At 43.1% G+C, this 19,593-nt stretch overlaps 1 protein-coding gene across 1 annotated transcript in view; it reads right to left on the bottom strand.

The window, feature by feature from the left end:
* DNAH1 (dynein axonemal heavy chain 1) overlaps window positions 1-19,593 on the bottom strand; it is a 117,633-nt gene that overhangs the window by 33,360 nt on the left and 64,680 nt on the right. The window contains exons 42-54 of the mRNA XM_068253183.1: window positions 19,342-19,446; window positions 19,122-19,262; window positions 18,785-18,945; window positions 15,286-15,443; window positions 14,793-14,966; window positions 14,036-14,214; window positions 13,690-13,920; window positions 10,393-10,589; window positions 6,905-7,040; window positions 4,343-4,551; window positions 2,705-2,876; window positions 1,243-1,434; window positions 240-350 (exon numbers count right to left, since the gene is read on the bottom strand). Coding sequence (XP_068109284.1) covers window positions 240-350; window positions 1,243-1,434; window positions 2,705-2,876; window positions 4,343-4,551; window positions 6,905-7,040; window positions 10,393-10,589; window positions 13,690-13,920; window positions 14,036-14,214; window positions 14,793-14,966; window positions 15,286-15,443; window positions 18,785-18,945; window positions 19,122-19,262; window positions 19,342-19,446 — 2,166 coding nt within the window. The remainder of the gene's footprint in view (window positions 1-239; window positions 351-1,242; window positions 1,435-2,704; window positions 2,877-4,342; window positions 4,552-6,904; window positions 7,041-10,392; window positions 10,590-13,689; window positions 13,921-14,035; window positions 14,215-14,792; window positions 14,967-15,285; window positions 15,444-18,784; window positions 18,946-19,121; window positions 19,263-19,341; window positions 19,447-19,593) is intronic.

Here is a 19,593-nt window from a genome sequence, read left to right as displayed (position 1 = left end):
GTTGAGTATGGAATGCTGTTGCCTTATTCTTGCAATTTAAGCAGTAGCTGAAGATATGGTTGTATTTTAGAAGTAAAGCAAAACCAGTTTTACAAATATATTGTGTAACTGATCAGACTTATAAGCCTATTTAAAAGTCAGTACACACTTTATAATTACAAACTGATAATTATTATAGCAACTTTCCATCAAACGGTTAACTTAACTTTAAAGTACATTTTTATTAAAAAGTAGAATACCTCAATTTTTTGCATTGTTGTCACAGTGTCTTGTGCAGCCTCCTCCAGCAGGGGGCGCATTATCTCAAGCTCTTCCTGCATCTTAGCCACATCTTCAGCTGTGTGGAGCAGCTAAAAGTGCAGAGAACATAAAAACACAATGCACATTGATGAAGACAAGAATGTCAGGACTGTAGAATTTCAATAGAAATGTGAAAAAAACAAACAAAAATGTATTTATTTTAAAGAGACACATTTTTCATTCTTATTTCTTCTATCCTATAAGTTCCTATATCTGTTCTAATGCGGTCTGGATTACTGCAGCCTTTTCTAGTTGCACTGTCTCTGTAATAGATCTAATCTTTTATTTGTCAAGCTTTGTCGACCCAGAGAGGAATGGGCTGCCTCTGTTGTCATGAATACAAGTTATGCACGCTCCCTGCAGGCTCTGTGTGCTTTGTTCACTTCTCACAGACTGCTCTCAGTTTCAGCTTGTCTGTGATGCAGTTTGTGAGGCTGAGGGGGGAGGGAGCTGCCTGTCACATGCTGAGAAACTGTAAGAATCCCAGACTGGAGTGCAGATAATTCACTATGTAATAAAAACTTGTATACTGTAACATTATATATATATATATATATATATATATATATATGTGTGTGTGTGTATGTGTAAATATATATATATATATATATATATATATATATACACATATACACAAACAGCACTTTCTGGTTAGCGGCCATGTTTTTTTGTTTGTAAACACTGCCTAAAACTGGCTATTAAAAGCCAGGATCATGGCTGGGAGCGGCAGAAACGGCAAAGAGGGATCCAGGGGATCACAGTGACTAGATTGGTATGTTTTTATTGTACAAATCGGACAGTACAGATCCTCTTTAATTTAGGGCGTACTGTAAGCATATTTGGCAGAGCCCTCCTTCCCGTTTGATCTTCTCTGCCTTATAATATTTATTAAGAATGCCTCTAGGAAGGAGAAAACGTCCCCTCCACCATCTCTCTTCTCACCTTGTCTAGGCCACTCTTCATTCGATCTTTGGCAGTTTTGATCTCCATCTGCTTTTTCCCGACAAGGCTGGAGTAGATCCCCAGCAGCTCAAGGTAGCTCTTTGGGGTGATGTAATTGTGACGGGAAAGTTCAGCCAGGTACTGCTTGGACTTCTGGGCAACGGACTGATGCATATCCACACACATCTTTATCTAGAGACAGCAAGCTTTGTTACAAATCTCCCAGCATGCTCTGGTTTTTACATAGGGCTGCTGTGAAGGGCACTATTGCAATAAGGTTAATGTGACTCCAACAGCTATTTTGTACTGCACACATTAGAACCCTATGTGAGAACAGGTGGCAATGGCAAAAAGCAACAGCAGCCAGGATACAAGTGAATTAGAACAAGATATATATACACTGTAAAAATAAATTATTCTCCTGCCAAAAACTCAAATGTTAGGTACAGATCATGAATGGTGGGCTGTATTCTTATGTCTGCATACACACCTGTGCAGTGGCGTAACTAGACTTAATAGGACCCCCCTGCAAATGATAGCATGGGGCCCCATTTACATGGCCGGAGGAGGTGGAGGGGATGGTTTTTGTGATCTTTCGTTTTTGTGATCGTTCGCGGGTTGGGGGTTGCAGTACACTCTTGATTATCGGCTAAGGCGGTCGTTATTTGCCGCCTCAGCTGTCTTTAGTCAAGCATGTGTATGAGCCTTTAGGGACCCCAGCAATCAGTTCTTTCCTAATGAGCACAAATCAATTCTTCTGACTGTACTTTTTAGTTCTGCACCCACCAACCTTGAGATATTCCCACATCACATCCCCACATATTATCTGAAACTTCCAGTAGGGGGAGGAGGAGGGGAAAGTTTGGTAACGGCATGGGCAGATGTGCAGATCGGGGGAGTCGGGAATGCTGAAATCCCACCAGCAAAGAGAGAGAGAGAGAGAGAGAGAGAGAGAGAGAGAGAGAGAGAGAGAGAGAGAGAGAGAGAGAGAGAGAGAGAGAGAGAGAGAGACCAACTGTGGATGAAGTCAGTCTTCTCTGACTATGCATTAAAGAGGGACTTTACTGAAAGATAGTAGTACGGGAAAAAAATATATTTATTTGTGTTGTGTGATCCTCAGTGGTGTGATGGGCTAAGAGGTTGTGTGTATGTACATATATATACACACGCACACACACACACACACACACACACACACACACACACACACACACACACACACAGAGATACTGCTGGCTTGGCAGTTGGCAACAGCTGGTATTTCCCACAATTCAGAGAAGTTCATGCCATGGCCCTGACCTCACACTGTGGGATAATATCAGCCACACAGACATCCCTGATGCACTACTAGAGAAAATATGAAGTTTTTTCATGGAAAAGGGGGTTTCGGCTACTGATTGGTCTGAAGTTCAATCCTGGGTTATAGTTCCTCTTTCAATACCAAATAAAGAATACAGCATACCATGCCTTGGATGACAGACTCGTTGGATTCGAGCTCCGGAATATCCAGCAGGAAGGAAGAAGCTACAGACTGCAAGGCTTCCGCTGGCCATTCATCAAACCAGTCAATGGTGCAGCAAGTCACCAGCGATGGGAACTGCCTGAGACGAGCCCGGAACACCTCTCCTATAGGACTACAAACCAAATGTCTGATCAGATTGCTCACTCATGTGAGGTCAGTGGGGTACAATTCCATGTACAAGTAAATACAGTAGCACTTTTGCCTTGCAGTGCTGGAGATCTATGACACTATCTGCATGCAGTGTGTATGTTCACCTTCCACTCAGTAAAATGAGATGTCAGTACTATAAAAATACACAATACTAGTACGTAATAAAACAAGACAGCAACACCAAGGTTTTGATCTTGCTCCACTACATTAATGGTGTTATATTGGCAGCCTTCATGTTACTCTCACATCAGGCTCCCTTTATACATAGTCAGGTCTTCCTACATTTTTTTTTTTGTCTGTGGTGTAAAAATGTGACCAGATCTCCCTTTTTTATTATTAAGTATTTTGCAGCACTTTTACTAGGGATGGTCGGAAATGCCAATTTCCGATTCCGCTGTAAATCCGTATTCCGCCATTGTCAATTACCGATTTCGCTTTCCGCTACCAATTTCCGCATTCCAATGTGGAATTTCCGCCGGAAATCGCGGAAATTCCATCCAAATTGAACATCGATTTTCTCAAAAACTATAAGGTCTTTTTGAAAACTTTGTTTGGCATCTTGTTCAGAAGATTCTGTTTAATAAACCCTGAAAATTTGGTGGTTCTAGGATTCTTGGGGGCTTTGCTATTAACCGCTAAAGTCGGCGGATTTTTACTGTAATGTAAAATGCAGGAAATAGGCAGATGCAGATTTTCTGCATTTTACATTACAGTAAAAATCTGCCGACTTTAGCGGTTAATAGCAAAGCCCCCGTAAGTCCTAGAAACACCAAATTTTCAGGGTTTATTAAACTGCATATTGTGAACAAGATGCAAAAAAAAGTTTCCAAAAAGACTTTATAGTTTTTGAGAAAATCAATGTTAAAGTTGGGTGAAATTTCCGCGATTTCCGGCGGAAATTTCCGCGATTTCCGGCGGAAATCCGCCTCCCGCACTTGCATTACCGATTACCGCATTCCGATGCGGAAATGCAATTTCCGATCGGAATTTTCGGAAATTGCATTTCCGCGGAATCCGAATGAGCATCCCTAACTTTTACATATAGTCTTAGCCCTAACTGTTCCTCATAGTGGCTCACAATCTAATCCCTACCATTTTCATACAGTATGTCCATTGTAGTTTAGTGCCAACTTTAGGTGGAAGCCAAATCTCATCTGTATGTTTTAGGGATGTGGGAGGAAACCGGAGTGGGTGGAGAAAACCCATGCAGAGATGTGAAGAACACACAAACTCATGCAGACCGTGCGCTAGCTGTGTGGTTTGTCTTGCAGGGTCACTAAGTACCTGATAGCACTGCATTATGGGACTTGACATCTTAATAACTGCTAAGAATCTCACAATAACACGATATATGTAAGACATTACAGAAACTCAGGATAGAAGTTGCAGTAATGCAGAACACATACATAAGGTACAATACTTACATACCTCATACATAGCACGGTATGGATGTTACCCCGCACTCTACGAGTGTAGGCAGCCATTAAGTTGGCTTTGGTTGGCTGCTGGCCCATATCTTGTACAATCGGCTTCATGACAGTAACAATCTGATCCTGCTCTTCCGGTCCGTATAGATTGGGGACATCCCCAGAGTTTAGGACGTTGTTAATGTCTTCAAGAAATGACTCGTTCTTAATCTAAAGGAAATAGGAAGAACAGATTATACTGTCCTAATACTGAATGAAGAAAATAGCAAACACTGAGATGAGCCAGCGAGTGGGGTAAGGAAGAGAACAGTGCACTCAGCTGTCACTATCAAAGATCCAGCATGCCAGATCTTAAAACAAACCTGAAGCGAGTGTCCCCAGTTCAAAATTCACACTTTTGGGACTCCTCGGTACGCTTTGAAAGTATTTGCATTCCTGAGGATGGGTGCATCCATACAGCGCATGTGGGAGCCCGGGCTCACACGTGGAGTATGGCACAAGAAGGTTAAGGGTGAATATATGCACCCTATGCAAAGAAACAATGACAACGGGAGCCCAGATGGTGCAGTACGTCACAAAGATTAATGAATAAATTAGATGGTGTTGAAATGATACTCACAAAGGCGGGTTGCAGAAGGGCAACCAACCACTGCAGGCAGGCGGAGATGCACAAACCCGACTCAACTCGGGGTACCAGGAGACCTGGTAAGGTCTCTCTCTTGAAAAAACTCTTACACACTGGCAAACTAAGTAGTGTCAGAGACTACCAGTGGTCAGGTGTAGAAGCATCCCATGGATGGGGTGAGACACAGTAGAAAGGGGTAAAGAGGCACCCAAGGTGAATAAAATGCATTAAAAGCAAATAAAATATAGATAAATAAAGTGGCTTTCCTCAATGATGACACACCCATATAGAAATGGATATTTATTAGTATAAAAAGCACAGGCAACGCGTTTCGTGGAACGCGCCCACTTCCTCAGGCCAGATAAAGTGCCACTAAATACCGGTAGCCGGATTCAAGGCGCCTCTACAGGTGGAGTATGGATCCACCTGTCTTTAGAAGTACTTGGTGACAAAAACCTGCACAAGGAGCCTCAAAGGGATATTCGACTGAGCTGGTCGAATAACTTCACTGGGGGGGGGGCCAGGGGTGGAATTAAGGTATGGAGAGAGAACCGAGAAGGCTCTATGGAATCCAGAGCCTTCCCCTCTTCTTAGGTAAGTATCTAAATTTATTTTTTTTTAAAGGCACTTCTGGTTTACTTTAAAGGATACCACAACTGAAATGTGACATAATGAGATAGACATGTGTATGTACAGTGCCTAGCACACAGATAACTATGCTGTGTTCCTTTTTTTCTTTCTCTGCCTGAAAGAGTTAAATATCAGGTATGTAAGTGGCTGACTCAGTCCTGACTCAGACAGGAAGTGACTACAGTGTGACCCTCACTGATAAGAAATTCCAACTATAAAACACTTTCCTAGCAGAAAATGGCTTCTGAGAGCAAGAAAGAGGTAAAAAAGGGGAATTTCATATCAGTGAGGGTCACACTATAGTCACTTCCTGTCTGAGTCAGGACTGAGTCAGCCACTTACATACCTGATATTTAACGCTTTCAGGCAGAGAAAGAAAAAAAAGGAACACAGCATAGTTATCTGTGTGCTAGGCACTGTACATACACATGTCTATCTCATTATGTCACATTTCAGTTGTGGTATCCTTTAAGCCTCTTACACACGCCAGATGAAACTCGGCCAAGGCAGCTTATAATGACCGCCTTCGCCAATAATCTAGGGTGTGGACAAGGGCCCTGATGTCCACCTAGCACATACATGTCAAACTCCATCCCGCAGGCCGAATCTGGCCGCAGAGCCATTAAATTTGGCCCCCAAGTGGTTTCCCCACTTTTCATTATGTTTGGCCCACTCTAGATCAACAGGGAACCTATGTTGAAAGTAAAGCCCTAGAACACTACGGAAGCCATATCGGAGAGGTAGAGGGAAAGCACAAAACACTAGGGAACTATATAGAGGAGGGTGAGGGCTTCTAGAACCAGGGAATTGTATAGGGGAGGGAGGAGGACCACTAGACACTGAGGAACTGTATAGGGGTTGGAGGGGAGCCATTAGACACCAGGGAACTTTATAAGAGAGGAATGTGGCCAGTACACATTGAGGTTGGCTCGTGACTAGGTCCCAGTGTTCAATTTCGGCCCACTTTGTATTTGAGTTTGACACCCCTGATCTAGCACATGTACGAAGTGAAGGAGGGGAGGCAAGCTGGGCGCTTGCTGACTTTACGTAAGCTCAGCAGTGATTTTGAAGCTTCTGACCCAACGCGGTAAGTGTGCAAGGCTCCATACACTTGCATGGCCATTGCATTACCCTGCTGTAAAACAGAGCAACACAACATGCAATGCAAATGTAAACGGGGCCTGAAACCAGCGAGAGGCACACGCTATTATTGGGTCTCTTTGTGTACAAAGCTTTATAGGCAAGAACTTCATAACAATACAGTGTCGCCACATGAAGGTCTTTCAGGGTGCAGTCAAGGACACCTACCTGGGTGTCTGTGAAGAGGAAAGTAATAGGCGTGTTCTGCAGACCCGCTTTCAGTAAGATTCCCTTTATATCTTCCCGCCACTCTGCCATACCATAATTTTTAGATAACTCGATCTGGAAACATTCGTACTCTGCCCTGGAAATGTAAAAATATATACAGTGAGCACAAGAAATACCAGAATCGCAAAGAACATTCAGTCATTTTTTTACTTCCAGCATCTAAAACATACATGTCATACTCTGGCCCGTGCGTCAAAGTTAGTCCACAGAACCAGCAAATTTGGCCTGCAAATGGTTTTCTTACTTTCCATTAAGTTTGGCGCACTCTAGACCACCAGGGAAGCTATATCGAAGGCGAAGCCCTAGATCACCAGAGCAGCCATACAGGGAAGGCAGGGTGAAAGCAATAGACACCAGGAAACTGTTTAGGGGTGGCAGGGAGGACCACTAGACACCAGCAAACTGTATAGGAGAGGGAGGGGGGGGGGGGGTCACTAGACACCAGGAAACTGTATAGGGGAGGGAGGAGGCATTAGACGCCAGGGAACTGTATAAGGGAGGGAGGACCACTATGAATTAGGAAACTGCATAGGGTGGGGGGTGGGGGGGGGTCACTAGATACCAGGGAACTGTATAGGTGAGGGAGGAGGCTTTAGACACCAGGGAAATGCAGAGACGGACTTCTGGGAAGGCCAGAAAGGCCATGGCCTAGGGCGATAAATCAGATAAGATAAGAAGGGCGGCAAGACTTGGAGAGAGAAGAGATCATATGTCAAAGTAATTCATCGGGTCTGGTCCCGCAGCGCAGCCAGCCAGCACCCTGCTCTGCACTAATAGATGAATTACACAGTTCCCCAATCCCTGCTTCTTTCTCTCTCGCTTCCTGATGTGTTATGACAAATTCAATCAGCATCTGTGGATGAGCATTACCACTACTTGCTATTTTTAATGTACAATAGAAATAAATGATTTATTGATTACATACCCAGCGCTCCTATTTAATATTTACATTTGATCAGCATCTGCCATCACCTGATGATCTATTGTTGGACATACAGTACAAGTGGATGTGAGAAATACCAGGGATTTACATTACAAAGAAGATAGAACTAGATTCCACTAAATTTTAATGCAGGCATTCCCAAACATCAGTGAGCTCTGCTAGTTTCTTCACCTCTTTTACAGCTGTGACACTGACCCCAGCAGTTGTTAATTACTTTCTTACCCTAATTTATGGCTAATTTTGTCTTCCTAGCTAGCAGTGATCTCTTCCCTGTTTCAATTAACGCTTTCCTGACTTATTTTCTGTCCTGCTCCTACCATCTATGAGAACTGCCAGAATAAAAATGTAGTTTGCTTCCCTTTCATTGCTAAACTGTCACCTGAGCTGTTACTACCTCCATGCTAGTGTGCATGGTTTGGCATCCTTCTACTTTCCTGTAGCAGTGGAGAATTGTACCCTCTTAGCCATCAGTGAAAGCAGAGAGTTTTGAATCAGGATGATACCATTTATTGACTTAAAAGAAAAAGAGTAAGCTTTCTGCTAATAAGCCTTCTTCACACTTTGTTACCGTATACTGTCAATATGTTAGAGCACACTGCCATATATACATTCAGCATTCAAAAGAGATTCATAGATTTTTCAGCAAATATAAATAAATGTCATGCAGAAGCTTTAAAGTGGAGCTGAACTCTTGCACAGGACAGAAGGAAAACAGAGAAATGTACCCTGTATGTATTTAGAGAGCCTAATTCCCCCTCACCTGTGTCTAATCACAAGTTGTAATTTGATCTCTACACTGTGTCACCTGACTGCCACAACATCTAAGCTCATTTGAAAGCACAGAATGTTAACAATATGGCTGCTTCCATGAAAGCAGGAAGTAGACACACTGCAGATTTATTGCAGGATTTGTATCAGCTGTAACAAAGAAATGTTTTTTCTTTAAAGGTTATGTTGTTGCATATCTTTTAGAGCAGAGAGGAAGTTCTGAGTTCAGGTCCACTCTAATTACAACAGAACATCCAAAGTGGGTTTTGAAAGGATGTTTGCCACTTACCTGCTCTCTGTTTTGGATGGGCTTTTCTCCATTGCACTGCCCTGCCACCTGTTTGGGGCTCCGACTGCCGCCAGTCGCACAGAGGACTGTAATGTCTTGCTCCTACCCAGATGTGCACAGCAACCGAGGCCGGTACAGTGTTACGCATTCTTGACAGGTACCAGTCATACATCAGCGTCATTTCTCAAGTATGCATGCCCAGAACACTATTGGCTGCTGTGCACATTCGGGCAGGAGCGCGAATTACAGGAATTATTTGTTGAATGGGGGGCAGAGCAGCACAACTGAAATGAGCCCATTCAAACCAGTGATCGCTAGTCAGAGTGTTGTACAGAATATTTTTTGGTGGTGGTGGTGGTGGGGGGAGGTTGGTGACAGCAGGCCTAGGGCACTGGAAAGTACAAATCCGGCCCTGGGGAAATGTATAGGGTAGGGAGGACCACTTAACACCATGGAACTGTATGGGGGGAGAGCGGCCACAAGACATCAGTGACCTATTTAGGGGAGAGGGGGAGCCACTTAAAACCAAGGAATTGTAAAGGGAAAGGGGGGCATTAGAAACCTGGGAACTTTATAAGGGAGGGAGATGACTAAACATTGAGGTTGGGCAGCGACCCATTGTTCCATTTCTCACAGCTAGTCACTGTAACCACTGTATACAAACACTTTAAGGTTCAGAAATACTTAAGCCTCGTACACACAGGGAGGAAAAATCGCTACAAACAACCAATGCAGAACGCATCATTCAGATATCATTAGAAAATGCAGGGCACAAGGGACGGCTTCAGTGAAGACCAATGAGCGACTCGATTGGGCATTTTGAATGACCAACTTTACAGATCACTTCAGCAGATAATTGTTCATTTTCCGCAGTGTGTACAGCGATGCGTAAATGTTTTAAGCAATGTGCCCGTGAAGTCTACGACGATACATCTACACTCTGCATCGTTTAACTAGGCTATCGTTTAGTGATCATTTGGCATCAGTCTTCTGCCATCGCTTACTGACCTGTAGGCTAGATTGGTAAACTAGGGATGCTCATTAGGATTCAGCGGAATTCAAATTTCTGTATTTCCAATCGGAATTCAGAATTCGGTTTACTGCAACTCAGTAATTTTTGCCCAATCACAGACATCGGAAGCATTGGACCAATAAGAGAATGCAGAATTTTTGTGCAATATTTTTATTTTAGACCAATCACAGGACTGATTTTCCGTTTTTTTTTCGTATTTTTTTTTTTTAATTTTTCCATTCTCTGATGCAAAAAAATGACTAATAAAATACTCAAAAATCGGAATGGAAAATTGGTATTTTCGACCATCCCTACGGGAAACATTGGTCATTTTACACGATTTCATCTCCCAGTATGCACGTAGCATTATAATTGTACAAAGGGGCAGACCAAGAACCAAGACTTGAGGTCCATACATGTGACTGGCGAGTCGGGTAAGGCTCTGCCGCCCGCTCCCTCCTACTCCCAGGAGCAGAGCATTGCCCAGTGGCTGGCGCAGAACGCGGCTAATGCGGCAGATGTGTTGGATGGCGTCGAGGAAAAGCACCAGCTTCATTTTGGCAGTGTTTATCTGATTATAGTCTTCCATGTAGTCCTCCATCACTCGAATGAGCTGGAAAAGACATATGGCATCAAAATTATTGTTATAAGTAAAGTGGATTGTCGCAGTATATCTGAAAACATACTCACGGAATATGATCAAAGCATTTCAATAAATATCTCCTTCTTTACCTTTTCTGGTGTCTGAGTTGCACTGGGTCTAATATCTCATTTGTTGAATAAAATTACTCTCTTTATTGTTGTTAATCGTCTTCTAACCATTTTAAAGGGAACCAGAGGTGAGAGGGATATGGAGCTATTTCGGTTTCCTTCTAAACAATACCAGTGGCTTAGCAGTCCTGTTGATCTTTCTGGCATCAGAAGTGTCTGAATCACACACCTCAAACAAGCATGTGGCTATTCTAGTCGGACTTGAGTCAGAGCACCTGATCTGCATACTTGTGTAGGGTTAAGCGAGGTACACACAAAGCAATTTTCTGACAATTTTACTGTCAGATCGATTATTTCCAACATATTTGATCTGATTTCCGACCAATCTTTCAATCAATTTTCCGATCACTTCTATAAAAATCGTTCGAAAAAAATCGATCAGAAATCAGATCAGACATGCTGGAAATAATAGATCTGACAGTAAATCTGTCAGAAAATTGCATTGTTTATACCTAGCATTAGAGACGCTGGATCAGGAGGAGAGCCAAGCATTTTTAAAAGGAAATCAATATGGCAGCCTGCATATCCCTCTCACCTTGGATTCCCTTTAAAAAGGAACTCCAGTGAAAAGAATGTAATAAAAAAAGTGCTTAATTTCTACAATTATGTATAATTACAATTATGTATACATTATTTAGTCAGTTTTTCTTCATTGTAAAATCTTCCCTCTCCCTGATTTACATTCAGACATTCATCACATGGTGACATTTTTACTGCTGGCAGATGATGTCACTGGAAGGAGATGGTGCTTGCTTTTTTGGCTGTTGGAAACAGCTGTTATTTCCCACAATGCAACAAGGCTCCCACAGTGTGGACCTCAGAGCTGTGAGGCGCTTACATCACACTGTGGGAGGGGTTTCACCACAAAATTCAGCCAAACAGACCCCCCTGATGATCCGTTTGAGAAAAGGAATAGATTTCTCATGGGAAAGGGGGCATGAGCTACTGATTGGAATGAGATTCAATTCTTGGTTACAGTTTCTCTTTAACTGTATTTGCTATGCTTATTGCCAGGACCGTTTCTTGGGCAGTGCGGGCAGGGCAACCGCCCTGTAAGCAGAATGGCAAGTAGAAGAAGGGGGGGCGCAGGCAGAAGGACATAACCGCTAGGGAGCTGGTGAAGCACGGTGCAGCCAAATGGAAAAAGAAAGAAGATTACCAGCGCAAATACCTTCCTTGACTCCTCCTGGGCTGCCTGCATCAGATGTCAAGTCATCATCACGTCACCACTGTGTGATGACACCTGATGTCCTGTAGCGGTACTGCAGGCTGTCAGTGCACGGCGCCCATGGAGGAGTCGGCTTTCCGGGCTCTCCGCGCCTGTGTGTTTTCCTGGTCCTTGCTTCCTCCTGGATGAGCGCCTGGTCACTAGTAAGTAGGCACATCTACTTGTGACCTGTGGCTGTGTGACTGTCCCTAAAGAGTAAGGGTCCGCGAATCCACAGTGGTGAGGGGGAAGGGGGCGCAATTTTTACACCCTCGCCCTGGGTGCAATTTAGCCTAGAAACTGCCCTGCCTATTGCAAAGCTCTGTACTGCAAACTATAAGTATATCAAAATGAGGCTATACACAATAATTTACAGTGTTTAAATCGTACAGGACACAGATATAGAAAACAAAAATACGTTTATCAACATATTGCTTTATAATTCCGTTCAGAAGAGAGGAAGAATGACTGGAAAATGTAGTTCTATATTTTTAATCTAGACTAGCTAGAGTGATATTCTAATGCTTCTGGAAAACCTGATTTCCATTTTGAAAAACTGCAGCACTTTGGAAGAAAGATGGTATATGTAATCTCACTAATAAAAACAGGTAACAATCTGCACTAACATTTAATAAAATCTTTGAAATACATTCATTAGACCTAAACAGGTAGGTGACATCTTCTCAACACTATAACTGTCCAGTGGAAAGAAGAGCATTTGGGCACCCAATAGGCACCCATGTCAATATTGGTACGTGAGGGCAATTTGGGCTCCCACAGCGCCCGATAAAATATTGAGTGCCAGGGCCACCTACTATGCAAACTGTGGCTATAAATAGCGAGTGCCCAAATTTTCCTCAAACGATATTGGCATGGGTGACTATAGGGCACCTAAATTTCCACAGTGCCCAATATTTTTCATTTACAGCAATAACCGCAGTAATCTGCGGTTTGGGGGAGGGGGGCACTTAAAGAGACTCTGTAACAAAATTTTCAGCCTTATTTCTTATATCCTATAAGTTCCTATATCTGATCTAATGTGGTCTGTCTTACTGCAGCCTATCCTAGTTGCACAGTGGCTGTATTATCTCTGTTATATAATCTAATCTTCTTTCCTTTGTCAGCTTTGTTGGCTCAGGCTGTAATGTGCTGCTCTGCTTATGATAGGAAGAAGCTATACACACCCTCTCCACGCCCCATCCAGGCTCTGTATGAGTCACAGACTGAGCTTCTCTAGCCTATCACATGCTGGCTAGTAGCCATGTCTTTTGTTTGTAAACACTGCCTAAAACTGGCAATTACAAGCCAGGATTGCAAAAGGGAGTGGCAGAAACAGCACAGAGGGGCCCAGGAGAACATAATGAATAGAACAGTATGTTTTTTATTGTAAGAATTTTAGAGTACAGATTCTCTTTAAGGTTAGGCATTGTGGAAGGGGTATTGGTTAGATATCGGTGGGTGTCGGTTTGGGTTAGGCATTTTTGGGGTCAGTTAAGGTTAAACATTGGTGGGTGGATTGGTTAGGGTTAGGCATCAGTAGAGGGAGGGCTCTGTGTGAGAAAAGAGTTAGGTTTAGCAAGAGAAAAATGTCAATAAAATATACCCATATTTTACTATCGGAATTATACTTGTACAAAAGTAGAATATTGGTAAATTTACTGATATTCTATTAGCGGCTATTTCCAGCATCTAAATTTACATGTACGCGTCCTATGATGGTCCCCTTCCACATTACCTTCTCACGGTCCTCAATTAACTGATATGTTTTGGAATCAGAACCAGAGGTCATGAAGTCTCCATATAGGACAGGTTGCAGAGGGATGACTTCCTCAAAACTGGCCTCAAATTCTTGCATGCGTCCCTTCATCAGCTCATCAAACCAGCTACGATCTTCATCATTTACCAAACGGTCCTGGAAGACCCGGCATGATTCATGGTACCACAACTTCAAGAGACGGAACTTGTCCTTGTAAACGCAAGACAGGATAGAAGAGCAAATAACAATCACAAAAAATACAATTAAATCTAACACTAGCATCCAACATATTTATTGTATGCTTCATCCAGAAATGTAACCTTACCTCAATTTTAGAGGGGTCAGCCATCAACATGCCCTGGAACACTTTGGACAGGTCTCGTAGATTAAATGTATAGTGGGATTTGGCCGGTGTAGGGAGCATCTGTGACGTAATTGTGTTGTAAACCTTAATTGTGGCATCAACTAGCTGCTTGTTGAGGTGTTGGATGGTGGGGGAAAATGCTGAAACACAAAGAAAACAGAAGATGGCTAGAAAAGGCACTGGAGGCAGAAGACAATCCTCCAACAAAATCATGACAGTTAGGTCAATGCCTTGTGAGAGAACATAAGAAAAATAGAGAAATAGGGCCCAATCCAATTCACTTTTTTCTCCTAAGTTTTCTTCTGGAAGATTATTTTTTATCTTCTGTTTAAAATAACTTTTGCACTTTGCAATTAAAAAGTAAAATGTAGGTGAAAAAGTACTGTCACAATTATTCTGAGTATTTTCTTGCTTGCTGGTGGCTTAAAAGGCTTTTTATTTCTAATGTGAAACTATCACCTAGGAGAAAACTTACGACAGAGGACAGAGGTTGGCCAATAATAAGGACATGTATATCTAGTAAAGCAGAAAGCAAAGTGCCGTAACTTACCTACATTGGTTTATAAAGACAACTTAATCATAAATCAATAATCCTTTTATGTAGTTTGTCAAATTAGGCCAAGATTAAACAATCCAACCTGCTGACAATAATACCCAGTATGACCCTTTCCTCTAGCTTCCTCGCCTTCTTGCCAGCTCTCCTATCACACACACTCACCCATCCAGCTGCCCAGGATGCTAGAGAAGATTCGACTCTTGCTGCTGTCACTCATCTCAGTGAAGGACAAGTAGTTGAAGTGACGGGTAAGGCGGGGGGACACGGGATTCCTGCCTCCTCCTGGTGGTCCCATGGCACACAAGAAATTAATGTCTACCAGCTTCTTGAAGACTCCTGTGTTGAGGAGAGGGGAAGTTGACAGTCAGTATTTTACCAGGAAAAAGCTGTAACAACGGTTATAATCACAGATAATCCCACTGGGCATTCAACCACCTCTTCAAGTTTTACATGGAACATGATTCCAGAAAGTCACTTATGGAGCCACAGCGCATCATCTTTTTAACAATTCCTGATTTCTTAAGAATTCTCCAAACATTTCTGTCTGCAACAAATGTGCTACAGTCAAACCTTTCTTACAGTTGTGTCTACCACGTTTATTATTTCAGTTATTATATAAACGATTAAAATACAGTACATCACACAAAATCAATACCTATCTGCTTGCGGTCATACCACCCTCCGTGGTCCATCCATTGTCTCAGCAGCTCAATAGGAGGCTGTGCCCCATAGGTTTCCAATGCTGGCATGTTCATGTCGTCGATAAAGAAGATGAAGTAGCGTCCAAGAGGTGGGCCAAACACCCCCTTCCTCCTGCAAAGACAGACATGTTTGAGCTAAGAGTACTACTTTCATTCAAACTGAGTTTTGGAGACCATGAACCTTTTGTTCAAAAATGAAGGAAAACAACTAGAGGTGAAAGAACCTATGGATAAGCATGTTAACACTGGTCAGATATTTAGTGGAAAGAAAAAAGAAAAGGCACACAACTAGCTACAGCAATTGCTTGTATCAGAACAGTAGTTCTCAACCTTTTCAGCACATGTAGCCTTTTGTGGGTCATCCCTTAGCAAATGTACCTCCTACCGAAGAAAGCGGTGCGCAAAGCGGTGAGGAAAAGTGGGTGTGGCCATGACATGATGTGGGTGGAGCTAACAGTATAACAGCACACACAATAAAAATCTATGGGCCTCAGCAAGGAAAAAGATGGTGGTGTGAGCGGGCTTAGGCATAGAGAACGCGTAGTAGTAGACGCAAGCTGTGACATGACATGCAGCCTTGTTGGCCAATCAATTATTATAGCATAATGTGTGAGGATATATTGGGGTGAGGATGATATGTACGGTAATATGCAGAATATTGCCGCCGTATGGTATCGCACCGAAGCCATATTTTTTCATTTTCCTGTCTGCTGTGTAATTCAGATGTGTATGCCTGCTACAAGCAAGTCTGGCTTTGGGGGAAGCTACTAATTGTATATAGTACATTTGTGAACAGGAGAGCAGGAACTTCTGAATGGATTTGCTAATGTGTCAATAGACCTATGTTTGCATTAAATTCCTCTGGAAGTTGGATGCTGCTAATTGAATCTCCTATAGTACATTTGCATGTGAGGGAGGACAATAGCAGACAATCTCGGAGGTGATTGTCTGTGTCTGTTTATAGGCAATTACAGGCAAACTGCTACCTGTAACCAAAATACAATCTTTTGATGTATGGATTAGACCTGTCAAACTGTAGACGTCTGCCTGTGGGAATTGGATTTTGACCGAACACAGGATTGCTTTGAAGTCTGCGAGTCTGCGAAGTGTGACAGGAAAAGCCTTGAAATTCGCATGTCACAAGGGGCTCGGCAGACCGTGATGTCACAAACGGGGAAATTGCATTAGTTCCTGGGGGCTGGACATTAAATGCCCCAGGGGACACTTCGGACTATTTAAGTTGGTCCAGGACAGTCACAGGGATCTTCTCCTGGAGGTAGCGCATAGCTAGGGATGATCTCGACTCCTGGTCAAAAAAACTGCATCCTCCCGTCAAACAACGTTCTAACCTACGCTTGTAACGTTATTTTTTCCCCCGTTTATTTTACCTTGTGTGTAACTGTGGTTTTTAACTTTGTAATGCTTATTTTGTTTTTTGTAATCTTTTGTATATATTATTTTCTGCATTGTTCCACTTTTTTCCTGGAATATTAAATTGTTATTTAATAAGCTTGACTTCTGCTGTACTAAACTAACAAACACTCATAGCCTAGAAGAGACTGAAGTGCAACTGTGTATAAGTCCATGCCTAATTGTATGTTTGAGCAACGCTACCATATGAGATTGTAATTGCATTGTGTGTATGGGGCACTTCTGCGCTCGATAGTCGAGTGGGAAGTCTAACAGTATCGTTCGGAATGACTGTTAGTGGTTTTGCTTCATTACAGTGTAAGATTGCAACTGTGTGTGTGTGCGTGGCATTCTCGTATTCGGCCTAAAGCGCAAAGCTGACCCAAATACGAAACCGCAGATTGCGTGTTGAGCACTCGACAGCTGAGTGGACGTGTCTAGCAATGGCTAGTGGTGGCAGTGGGAAGTGTTTGAGGGGTCCCAGCCTTGTTTGTAGCTTGAATAAGGCTGCTCCCCGCTTGATCTGGTCAAACCCGCAGTCGGGAACCGTATACGCAGGCGTGCCGTGGGCCGGTTCCTGACATGATGTTCTGCAGCAATGTCCGCTATTTTGTCTGTGGCCCCTGGGGGACCCCCTGACAAGTACTAATGTACCCCCAGGGGTGCGCGAACTCCAGGTTGAGAACCACTGTATTGGAACAAACAGGTGAACCTGACGAGCAGGAGTGGTGTACCTGCAGGCCCCTGCAGCCTGGTACTAAGTTTGTGGACCATTAGGATGTGGTAGGTGAACCTTTCATGACATTGTAATAAGTACAGGCCGGATTACAGGCAAGGCCACAAAGGCCATGGCCGAGGGCACCAGGATAGCAAGGGGCGGGCTGTGGGCAGCAGTAGCAGTTAGTGTGCTTAACATTCGTCCTGCTACACAAGTTTGCAAATAGCAGTGGGCAGCTACAGACAGCTGGAACTGGCATTCGGGGGATGAAGGGGCACTTACAGTGACACCTAAGCTGCTTGTCACTCACTGAATGTGCCACTCGCTAAGGAGCTTACAATCTAATTCCAGCCATCACTATCTGTCCTTAGAGAAGCCTACAATCTAATCCCTGCCATGTCGGGGGGGGGGGGTTGTTTAGGATGCTGCCTGTCTGGGGGCTGCTAGTTACACAAATCCGGCCCTGAATGAGTATTCAGTGATCTGCTTGATTATGCACTTGTCAAGTTGCGCACTCTGCTTGAAAAAGGTACACTTTGTCAAGAACTGCGGCACGCTGCTGTAGACGGAATCTGTAATCAGTAGAAATGAAAGCATCACTGTCAACAATTTTTGCAGCTGTTGGCACTACTTTTGCCTCTTTCATTAGCACAACAGTTTCCAAAGAGCTCCTATATGTCCACACTATCCAATAAAAACGGTAAATTACCACAGTGTGATAAATTTCCTCTTGTATGTCAAATCCTCCACCTAAAACAGAGATGTTTACAGGCTCAGTTTCTGACTCAAGTCAAGAAATTTCTGTGTAAGATTTGTGTAACCTCACCAAGTCATTCATATAGCATGTACATGTACAGTATAAAAGGAACAACTTGTGGACAAAGCCTGGTTTTCGATGAAGAATTTGACATGGGTGGAGATGTTTTGCACTGTGGCAATTTACAGCTTCCATTGCGTATTGTGGATGTTAAGGTGCCATTTAACAGAAGGAAAGAGTCAAAAGAATGAAATTAGCATTGTTTGTAGTCTTCACAACCAGGACAAGTTATTATGCAGTTGTTTTTTTCAGGGCACGTAACCAATCACTGCCCCCTCTTCGGGCCTGTACACACTGCTGCGCTTGCGCTGCTCTTTTCAAATCGCATGTGCTTTTTAATCGCAAGGTCTTTTGAAAAATAATGAAAATTGTGGAGACTTGTACACACTGGTGCAATGCGCTTTTCATATTCTCATGAAGGCTTGCGATTTAAAAATCGCATGCGATTTTAAAAGCGCAGCAGTGTGTACAGGCCCTTAGTGTAAGTAAGGAAAGCTAGACTCCTTGCCTCTTGTCTAGTTTGCTGTCTATGAGATCTTGCGTTTGATTGGCCGATGTCCGTGCAGAGAACATCAAGAAATTACTGATATACTCCAGTGGCATGTTCTTGAGGAGTTTGTCTGAGATAGTCAGAGTCTTTCCTGTACCGGTAGGTCCAATACACAGAACCTGGAAAAAGCCAAGAAAAAGATCATTAATGGAAAAGTCAAAAAGTCAATGACGTAACTGTGACGCTGAATGTCTTAGCATACAGTTCACAGTACATGAAGACTGCATGATTCTGTACAGATAACCAACAACCTGTTGGTGTTTCCAACCACTAATAAATATACAGTTCCACCTACTGGCTTCTTGTTGGTGAGCAGCATGCCCAGAAGGTGGGACATCCTCACAGTGTCCAGTGTGGGCACAATAAGATCTGCATAGCTGGTGTCCGGGGCGATGGAAAAGGGTGAGGAGGATTCCATCCAGTTCATCCAGTGGACCTGATTGGCGCAAGAATAAAGGATCACACAGAGCAGAAAGCATGAATGGTATTACGGACATGCAATCACTATAGCTCACCTTCTTTTGGGCATCCTCCTCATCTTCCTCAGCTGTACTGCTTATGCCAGCATCATCCAACATGTAGTCATAGACTAGACCTTCTTCTGGGAGCAACATCGTCACCTGTGAATGAATTGCACATCACCTATTAACGCTTGAAAGATTGAGAGATGGGTTTCCAAGTATAATGATAATTGGCCTTTTGAGGCAAGAACAGTGCATCCTTCCCAAAGCAACCCATAAGGGTTCTAGTGTTGGTTTGAAAGAGAT

Source organism: Hyperolius riggenbachi, chromosome 9 (assembly GCF_040937935.1).
Source record: "Hyperolius riggenbachi isolate aHypRig1 chromosome 9, aHypRig1.pri, whole genome shotgun sequence".
Classification (NCBI taxonomy): domain Eukaryota; kingdom Metazoa; phylum Chordata; class Amphibia; order Anura; family Hyperoliidae; genus Hyperolius; species Hyperolius riggenbachi.
The sequence above is the reverse complement of the archived record's forward strand: the minus strand, read 5'-3'. Positions and strand labels throughout refer to the sequence as shown.